Here is a 10269-nt window from a genome sequence, read left to right as displayed (position 1 = left end):
CATCGAATAGGCTGTTATAAAAATCCCAGTTGAAGACCTCGTTTAACTGCCATCACAGCTCTGGTCAAGATGGGCTACTCTCTTAAAAAGAGGCAATCATGCATATTGAATGGTGCAAGTAAGTCCTGGCCCAATAATCATTAGCAACAATCAATTCCACATCATGAGGTGGCGTGAAAACAAGCCATGATGAAATATCACTGCGGGCAGACAGCCCTTATCAGCGGGCTTTGCCTAACTTCCTGGAACCAACGAGCCTTTTTTAAAAACAGCAGCAAGCTAAAGATTAACAGAATTTAGTGTGCACGTTACCGTCGAGGATCAGAACGTTTTAAGATCTAATTCTATTTGTTCCTGATGTATGGATATGTCTTGACTGATAGAGAGCCAGATATTCACTTTTTCATTTCAGAAAGACACAGAAGTTACTGGTATCGTTTTAATGCTGTTTTTCAGCTTGTTTTTCATTGGCAGCATCAGACCAAACCAGAAGTGGATGATGCTGTTTAAAGAAGTTGGCCTATTCTGAATCCACCTTTAACAGCTTTAAGGGTCAAAGGTCAAGAGTCCCCTTTGACCCCTGTGTCACCAAAATATAACCTGCAGGCAGATGAGCCAGAGCTTTTCAAGGATGTGAGAAGCCATTGTGTTTGTGTTTGGGAGCCGCATGTTCTCCATGTGTAGAAAAAGTGAATACAAATGGATAACAGAGGCGTAATGAGGAGTGATCTCAGAAAGATGCTGCTTCTGCTAAGCTGTTACACATTTCCCGACGCTGGGGATACAGCCAATGGAGGCAGAAAAAATTCACAATGAGACACAGTGTCTCCGAGCAGACGCAGTGGCCAAAATTTCAAAGGTCTGGCTTGTGAGTGAGGGTCCGCCCAGCTCCAGTGCAGGTTGCCTTGGGCTGGCAGGTTGTTCCACTGCAGTGTGTATGAGAGGAGTTTTTCTCCAGAGTGGGCAGGGCCGCTGGTCTTAACATATGTAAGCTCCACAGGGGTCTGTGACGGCACACACCGGCTATCTGGACAATGCGTCCGTCATTAACCTCCGTCTTCCTGCATCTCTGTCTCGCTGCATTTCAATCGGCCTCCGTCCCTCCGTCTCCCACTCATCTCTCCTCCTCTCTTTGTTTGGCCCACGTTATCTTCATCCCCTGCTGTCCATCTCCCTGTCCTCCTCCCTGCATGTCCCTCGCTTTCTCTTTTCTCTCCCCCTGTGGCCTGCTTTTCATCTCTCCCAGTTTCACCCGTTCTCTTACCCCCCTCGCCCCTCCTCCCCCTTCTCCTCCTCCTCTCTCCCAGTCTTTCTGCCCTTCACGATGTCCCCCCCCCCCTTCACCCTCTCCCTGGATCCGCTTTCCAACCCCTTCTCCTCCTCCTCCTCCCCCCCCCAACTCTCTCTCAACCCCCCCCCCTCCGACCCCTCAACCCCCCCCCCCCTCCAACCCCCAATCCGCCCCCTCTTCTCTGTCCGCCGTTCAATCCCCCCACACACACACAGCCTCCCCCCTCCTCCCTTTCTCTCCTGCCATCTTGCAGGCCAGTGGAGCCAGACTGCAGGCGTTCAGGGAGTCACTGGACCTGCTGGGCAGCGGGTGACACAGATTTCCGGTGTGTGTGTGTGTGTGTGTGTGTGTGTGTGTGTGTGTGTGTGTGTGTGTGTGTGTGTGTGTGTGTGTGTGTGTGTGTGTGTGCATGTGTGACGAGACCAGGGAGGGGGGGATTAAGCTCCAAATCACTAGAAAGGCACTGAAGAAAGAGGGGGGAGACAAAAAAAAAAGCTGCAGATCCAAGAATTTGAAATTCCCCCTTTGTCTGGGAGATGAAGAAACACTAGACTGTGGACTCAGACTAAAAGACTGTGTGTTTCTCATTCAGTGGGAGCGTTGTAATAGCATGATGTTGGAGCTCACTGCTTTTCTCCATGAGTTGGCAGTGTCCTGCGTTGGCTGGCGTGCAGCGCTTTCTCTCTCCCTGCCTGACGAAGACACACACGCACACATGCACACACACACACACACACACACGCACATACACAACCCCCCACCCCCACAGATGCACGCACGCACGCACACACGCACGCACGCACGCACACACACACACACACACACACACACACACACACACACACACACACACACACACACACACACACACACACACAGTCCCTCTGCGATCCCCCTGACTGAAGGCTCACAGGAAGTGCAGCCGTGGCCCAATTATAGCGTGACACCTCGGGCCGGCCGTTGCCATGGTTACGTCTTCCCTGCGGTCCCCTGGAGTGTGGCGCCGAGGAAGAAGGTCTTATCACATCAGCCATCGTTACGGCAACAAGCAAAAACCCACCCTGTAGCCTCAGTCCAGCTGGCTGTGTATTTGGTTTAAAATCTGCGTGTGTGCGTGTGTCTGCATGTGATATATACTTGTGAAAAAAAAGGGAAATTGCATCAGTGTGTGAAGGAGGACGCAGTATTTGTGATTGCATGTGCATGTCAGGTTAGGTGTGCTCGAGTGCATGCACTGGACTTGCCAAGGCAGCGTGTAGGTGTGTTTGTGTGTATGGGTCTGTGGGGTTGCGATAAGGCTCTCAGCCACACCATTAGGTGACTCATAATCCACACAACCTCACACACACATGAGCACACGCGTGTGCAAGTGCGAGCAGAGACACGGTTGCAAACAGAGACATACACCCAATTAGAAACACACACACACACACACACACACACACACACACACACACACACACACACACACACACACACACACACACATAGCATAAACCTTGTAGACAAGTGCACATGGCAAATTTCTTTTATTTCAAAAGAGCAAACAGAGCTATACAGTACAAGTTGCACATGAAATAATTTAGCCGAGGCTGAACTCATTCATTTCTTACTGATGCAGTGACGTCAGAACAACAGAAACAAAACTCCCCCCATTAGAAACAAAACATTTGGCTCCTTTTTATGTTGAAGCACAATACATCCAAACTGGAAAGCAATGTAAAAAAAGACATAATGTTTTCCAGATATTTACAGTCTATTTACAGCATTTTTGTCATCATCTAAATATTGACACACATTGGTATCCTTCTTTCTCTCCTCTCCAATTCACTGATTGTCAAAAGAAAGGATGGGAACGAGTGTGGACATTCTTAAACGGAGCTGCAGCTCCTCACTAAACACAAGATCTGAGGATCTTTGAACCACAGTCCGATCATGTTAACATTGTGTCCCGTGTGTTTTTATGAAACTGCAGCTCCTCAACAATCATCCAACCAGGATCCTCTGACAAATGCTGCCACCACAAGCATTACTATCCATCCAAGGCGCTGTTGCTTCTCTCCTGTGCCAGACCCAAAGTAAAGTCGGACCCCCTTAGATCAAACCCAGACACCCTGCTCTCAAACCCGGGCCCTCCAGGCTTCCTCTTCAGCTCCTCACACTTCCTGTATTTACAGATCTGGTGTCCCCTCTTGCGATTGCGACAGCTGCTGCACTGTTCGCAGTTCGTCTGACGCCGGCACGGTACGCACTCCCCACACCTCTTCCTCTTCCTTCTCCCTCCGCTGCCCCCGCCCAGGGAGCCAGGAGAGTAGCCTTCGGCCACCAGCCCCTCGATGCCCTCCGCTCCCATGGCCGTGCTTCTCCAGTGACCTCCCCCCATCTGGAAGCCCGCCAGAGGGAACAGAGCGGGGCTGAAGGGGAACCAGGCACCCAGGAAGGGTTGGAAGTCAGTGCCACATCCAGAGGAGTCCTCTTCCTCCTCCTCAGGCCCAGATCCACCTCCCTCTTCATCCCCCTTTCCTCCCTTTGCCTCTGCAGCCTCCCTTTTAGCCGGCTGGCTGCTCTGTGCACCCAGGCTGGCTTGCTCTGTGGTGGCGGGGGTGAGAGCCAGCAGCCCGGCGCGCATTAGCAGCTCTGCGGCATGGGCCAGGTGGAGTCCGCTGGGCGACTCCCACATGTCGGGCCAGGAGGGGGCCCGGCGGGGCTTAGTGTGCCCGGGCTGGGCGGCCTGCTGCTGGGATGGGGAGGGCTGGATCAGGCCTTTGACATCCACGGCTGGGGAAGGGGTGGAGATGTAATGGGAGAGGTTGTAGGGGTGGCTGGAGCGCTTAAGGCTCCGTCTCAGTGGCTCGTTGGGGATTTTCGCACTGCTGTGGGCCTGATCTGGGGAGGAAGGGCCCGCAATGTCTACCGCGGTGGACATAGCAGTGGCTGGGTATGGGGGGTGTCTGTCCTTGTGTGTTTGTGTGTGTGTGTGTGTGTGTGTGTGTGTGTGTGTGTGTGTGTGTGTGTGTGTGTGTGTGTGTGTGTGTGTGGGAGGAGAGGTGAGGGAGAAGGGGATTGAAGCCGATGCGGGGTTGACAACCGTCCTGCTGTTACTTCAGCCAAAATGGCAAGCCTTGGCCTGTGTCCCTATTCCCATTCTCTGCAGCAGCCTCAGAGTCCTGGAGAGCTAGAAATGAATAGGGGATGAAGAGAGGAAGGTTAAGAATAGAAATGTTGGAGAGACAAATACAGAAAGAGAGTAAACAGGGAAGACCAGACTGGAAGATATTTTCCCAAACAGAGCTCCTAAACACTGTCAGAGTGCAACGAATCTGTGTTTAAAGACACATCTAACATATATGTAGATATGTTTAGACATAAATCTGCCTGAATAGAGGTGAACAGACCCATGTGTCTGACAGTGCATGCCTTGCCAATGATTTCCGCATACAGGAGGCAGTATCCCTTTAAGAATTTCACGGTATATCAATGCAATCAATAACAGAGCGACAACAATATGCAAAGATATGCGCATATGCGCAGGTCAAATGTGGAGCGCGCTTTTCAAATACATTTTGACGACTGCTGTTATGTGTGCCAGCCAAAGCTTAAGCTTACCGGAGAAACACAAAATAAGGGACCGTAAAAAAACAGGCTGTCTTTTGTCTGGTATCGACGACGAGGAGCGAGGTGCGCAACGATGCGGTTGCTGTGGATAAAAAAAGACCAGGCTATATTCCATGTCCACATTTGTAGAAAAACTACTCGGCTGATTCAACACGGGACACGTATGTTATTACAGGATACGTGTATAAAGCGTTTGAAGGATCGATCGGGGATCCAGATCGATCCTTTCAGCGTCATTAAGGTTACCTAAGACGGTGCTCGACCGACGCCACGGCGAGCTGACCACAGTCCGAGTGGTCGCTGCGACACGGCGCTGCGCGCAGGAAAAGGCGACAAAACAGCACAGCGAAAATCAACAGGAAGTGTCGAGAAAAGGTCCCTCCTTACCTTACAGATACGACCCGAACTCTCCTGTCAAAGATATGATGAAGTCATGAACTAATGGCGTGGTGATTGTAGCGTATATGGACGGCGGAGCTGCCGATTCCTCCTCCACCTCTCCGTCCCGGAGGGTCTGCAAACACTCTGCACGGAATTTGGGGGCGTCGCTCAAAATGCGAAGTGGACTCTGCAGTCGAGGCTGTGGTCAGAGCGACCCCATAATATCCACAGGAACACTTCAACACACACGAACAGCTGACAGTATGAATACTGTGGCGGATCAAACCTCACAACATCCAGGAATCCACTTCATCATGTACATTCAACGTGTCCATCAACAAGGGCGAAAACTGTCGCCAAGAAATATCTTCTGCTCTTATTTTAGGAGAAATATTACAGATACCAGACATATTTAAGGACAACACTACCAACTATGTGTCATAATAATAATAGTAATATGATACATATAGCCTATACATGAACATGTAATCAGGTCTATTGAGAACAACTTGCTCAAGGACGGCAGTCATTGAATGCTTTGTGTTTGTTTTTAAATAAAGTCATTAATTAATCATTAAACCTATTAAATAATACATACTTAATAAACATATTAGGGTTCCTAATAGACTGTGTTTAAGCAAAGAGCAATACCCCCATTGATCCCCAAGTCCTGTTTACTTATTGACAGAATTTCTGTAAATAAAGACTATTTGCTGTGAAAAGCAAAATCACTGATGTCACTGAAAACACCCGAGCATAAGTGGTATAAACATTTTATTGTGGACAAGTACAATAAAGGATTTGAGCAGAAGTAAAAAAACAAACAAACAAACAAACAAAAAGTTTATTTTTAACGATGTGAATTATCAATTTTATTCCCACCGGAATCTGCTGGTCCTGCACTTACTGGCCGCGAAACTTAAAGTGTTGGCTTAATGTGTCACACAGAAACAAACAAACAAAATAAATAAAACAACATATCATTTCGAATTAAAAAAAAAAAAAAAAATGTCACCAATTAACGAGACATGCCGATTCTGAACAACACAATCAAGCAGTCAGAATATGTTAGCAGAAACTAGCCTTCATGCTAACGCTCCTCGGGTTTAAAGCACGTGCTCGGTAAAGACTGTCCATAAAGCAGCGCTCGTGCTGTCTGATAAAGGTGACTCCTCACTCAGGGACGGCAGAGTCCACTCCACCTCTTCTGAGAGGCCTCCGTTGCATCTGGCACGCAGCCAGATACCTCGTGCGTGTGTGCGCGTGTGTGTGTGTGTGTGTGTGTGTGTGCGTGCGCGTGTCACTATGGGAGCAGGGGCCCACCGTACTCGCTACACGGTCTGGCCTGGACGATCCGTGTAAACACAGCGTCTTCTAGTGGTCACCGCAAATACTGCTCCGTCTTAAAATGGCCACTGGTGCTGGTGGACACTGCAGCACAGCGGCCCCCCTCAGCCGAGGCCTCTCTCACACACACACACACACACACACACTCTCTCTCTCTCTCTCTCTCACACACACACACACACACACACTCTCTCTCTCTCTCTCACACACACACACACTCTCTCTCTCTCACACACACACACACACACACTCTCTCTCTCTCTCTCACACACACACACACACACACACACACAGAGAGAGATCAGCCCTGATCACTGCAGTCAACACACACACAGGCCTGTTTACTTATTATCTCTGTTAATACATAACGATGCTGCTGACAGGTGAAGGAGTGACGTGCATCTGATCCTGTGGATAAAAACATAAACAAACGAAGCAGAGTTCGGCCCTTCGGCCAGATGACAACTCCCAAAATTAATGAGCGAGGCAATAAAATCAGCGCAATCGACACATTTTATTCACAATATATAGAACAATGAATCATCAAACCAGACACACACACACACACAGCAGCCAGTAGAAGATAAATCTGATGAAAAAGCTAAATATATCCTCTGTGAACAGAGTTTTCACCTTCGACACTTTACAGATTAAAATACAACAGCTTCCTCAGACTGGTTACAAACATGGAGATTATTTCAATCAAGACAAACGTAACCTCCATTTCCTCTGACGAAGCAGCAGAATTAAACCACACCATGTAACATTCATATGTTGTTCGTGCTTGTTCTGATTTGAATACGAATGAATATCAACATTAAGGCCTACATAGAAGTTTACATTAAATACTGGAGCGTACGGAAACAAAGAGACGGCGGGTTCATGCTTCGACCACCTGCTCCACGGCTGGAGGAGCCGACATGAAGGCACGATGCCCGCGTGGCCGACTACTTCACCGACGTCGGGTCGAGTGACAAATCTAAACAAGCTTCACGCTAAGTGGGTCAAAATGTGTCCGCAGCCACGATGCCTTCATGTCCGACTGTTGTTTTGTCCAAGTCTCCTCCTCGTCTGTCCCCGGACGACCTTCACTTCCAGCGCTCTTTGTTCTGGGCTGTGAAGGATATCCGGTGGGTTTTGACTGCGACGATGTCGACCATCAGCGCGATGATTATGGTAATTGATCGGGCAGACGCGGGCCGGGGTGCACGACGGGCCGGACTTCTCCGATCGGTTGGATTAAGCGTCCTTCTTTTTGATGATGAGCGGTCCGACGTTGTCCCCGGTCTCCTCGTTGTGTTTGGCGTGGGCGCCGTCGCAATACGGGAACTGAGAGGAGGACACACAACGTTAGAGGAAAACAAAACTCCCTCTTATCGAGCTGCAGGACTTTGGACTTCGTGATGCGCGTCAGCAAATCGCGATCTAATACAAACAAGACGCTTCTCAGTGGACGGGTTCGCTACGTGACCCTCGCTACAAGCAGGAGGTGAACGAAGAACCGTTTTATATTCGAGGTCACGATTAAATGAAACGAGGAAATAGTTCCACTAATCTGCAGAAATCATAAATGATCAAAAGTTTTCCCTTTTCTTTTTTTCCTCCCTCCGAGTTCTGTCCATCTTGTGGGATTTGAAATCGCACTCGGGTTCATTTCAGTACGAGACCCGTCTTCTTAAAACGTAACCCGTCAACCGGATGCTTGCTGCCGACTCGGATTCTCACTGAACTCGGTCAGCGTTTCCTCCCACACGCTGCGTGTGGAGCTCTGTGGACGGGGAACCTTCTTCGCATGTCAATCGGGGACGTCAAAGCTACAGACGTCCGCGTAGAGTCGAAGGACAAACGCGCGCCACGACGTTACTGACGAGTACAGTCAAACTAACGGTTACTCTGAGCGGCAGGACGTGTGGACGTCCCGCCTGCTGAGGCCTGACCTTCTTTGACTTCCAGCAGCGGCAGTAGACGGCCTTGGTGCCGATGTCCTCCATGTCGAAGCTGTGGACCACTTTGGGACTGTCTTTGCTGATGGACGTGTTCACCTGGCCCTTTTTACAGCTGCGCCCGCTCAGGTAGTGCCGGACCAGGAAACCTCCGGCGGCCGCAACAACCGCCACCGGCAGGGCGACCACGAAGTGTTCTGCAGGGAGAAGCAGGTTTTATTAAAGAACAGCTGATGGTCAAACTCAGAGACAAAATTGACATCCCGGACCAAAGTAAGGCGGGTGGTGGTGGGGGGGGAGAGATGGGGGGTTCAAATGAATAAGGCCGGTCTATTATGTCCTGAGAAAGCTGACCAAGTGAGAGTTATGTGCAGTGGACTTTCATCCAGGATAATCTCCTGGGTCCACCGAGTCACATGATGTGGAGTCGTAAGACCGGAGGAACAGAGGCCCTGCTGTCAGTCTGGATCAGCGCGGAGATCCTCCTCCTGTAGATGCCGGGATCCCCTCCAAGTACGGCCTCGGTAGGTGGGTCCGGGGGGTCCGGTGGGTCCGGGGGGTCCGGGCCGTCCCGAGTTGGAAACGGGTTGCGTTTCCAACTCGGCTCCCTGACCAGTTAGCCAGCGAAATGGCGATTAGCCAGCTGAAACAGCGGCTGTTGACAGTTCTGGAAACGAGTCCCACTGTGTAGTTTAACTGTCTGTGTCTGTCAGGTGTAAACATCACACGAAGTCGTCTCCACGCAACCAAAGTGGAGCCACCATTTGTTTTTTTTTAATCATGAAACGTTGAGTCGATGACATGATAAAAGTTTACACTCGTTTACTGCTGGCGTGCTACTAGCTAGCTTTAATAGTTTACCTTTGGTTAACCTGAACCCCGAGCTGGGTAATGTGGGCATCGGCAGCGTCGACAGAGCGGGTAAACTCGGGGTTGTCATGTTTTCCCTGGAAGGTGTGCTGTTTGTGGTCAACAACGCTCCGCAGCAAGGTCAACCGGGGAGATTATCTGAACTCTGTCCGCTCCGGCAGCGCCGTCCTCAGCCTGCTACGTCACCGCGCAGCAACCAATCAGCACCGAGGTCGGAGACAAACAGACGTTCTGCCAGAGCAAGAGGTTGAACCCCCAACGAGCTTCCGGGTTTGTTTTGGTGCCGTTTCAAGATTTTACATTTTAAGCAATTATCTCTGGTTTTATTCACAAGTTTTCGTTTCCGAAACGATTCGTCGCCTATATACGTGTAAATCATTGTGCTTATTTTCTATTCTTAAACGTGAAAACCGGAAGGGAATCTTACATCAGCGTTTGTCACTGCCAAATGTTCCCACCTGGAGAGAATCATCTTGATCGCAGCGAGCTTCGGTGAGTCCCATTTCCTTTTCACGTAACTATGTCTCTTTGATGAGTCAAAACAGACCTTTCTGGATTATATTCAATAAACTAATCGAATAAAGTTTTGGTTAAAAAAAAACAACCCTCCATGTTCTTCTGTTGACCTTAATATGTGAATAAAGAACCAGACATTTAATCTATTCAAAATATTTTACATACGGGCACCGCCAGAGGGCGACAAAACGGACTCGTATTATGAAGTCTTTACATGAATTTTAAGTGTGGTATCTAAAAGGTAAGGATTGTAGGTATACTATGGTAATGCATCGTATGTAATTATTCTGTGAAGGCAGTCGTATC

At 49.4% G+C, this 10269-nt stretch overlaps 2 protein-coding genes across 3 annotated transcripts; both read right to left on the bottom strand.

Annotated features, from left to right (window-relative positions):
* Positions 1 to 2803: 2803 nt before the first annotated feature.
* Positions 2804 to 5495, bottom strand: LOC138628862 (CXXC-type zinc finger protein 5-like). 2 transcript variants are annotated; one of them, XM_069712168.1, is made up of 2 exons: positions 5294 to 5495; positions 2804 to 4466 (listed from the first exon to the last, which is right to left on the bottom strand). In XM_069712168.1, the coding sequence occupies exon 2, from the start codon at positions 4215 to 4217 to the stop codon at positions 3324 to 3326; it is 894 nt and encodes a 297-aa protein (XP_069568269.1). In that variant the 5' UTR covers positions 4218 to 4466; positions 5294 to 5495; the 3' UTR covers positions 2804 to 3323. The 2 variants fall into 2 exon arrangements, with proteins under 2 accessions (XP_069568269.1, XP_069568270.1); XM_069712169.1 differs by lacking the exon at positions 5294 to 5495 and adding an exon at positions 4898 to 5165.
* A 1634-nt stretch (positions 5496 to 7129) lies between these two features.
* LOC138628861 (CDGSH iron-sulfur domain-containing protein 1) lies at positions 7130 to 9630 on the bottom strand. Its single transcript, XM_069712167.1, has 3 exons — positions 9439 to 9630; positions 8572 to 8774; positions 7130 to 7963 (listed from the first exon to the last, which is right to left on the bottom strand). Exons 1-3 carry the CDS (start codon positions 9515 to 9517, stop codon positions 7874 to 7876), a joined length of 372 nt encoding a protein of 123 aa, XP_069568268.1. The 5' UTR covers positions 9518 to 9630; the 3' UTR covers positions 7130 to 7873.
* Between the last annotated feature and the right edge of the window lie 639 nt (positions 9631 to 10269).

Source organism: Brachyistius frenatus, unplaced genomic scaffold, assembly GCF_029030835.1.
Source record: "Brachyistius frenatus isolate BFR_SWC_R1_liver_20210118 unplaced genomic scaffold, ASM2903083v1 Contig_107, whole genome shotgun sequence".
In the NCBI taxonomy this organism is placed as follows: domain Eukaryota; kingdom Metazoa; phylum Chordata; class Actinopteri; family Embiotocidae; genus Brachyistius; species Brachyistius frenatus.
The sequence above is the reverse complement of the archived record's forward strand: the minus strand, read 5'-3'. Positions and strand labels throughout refer to the sequence as shown.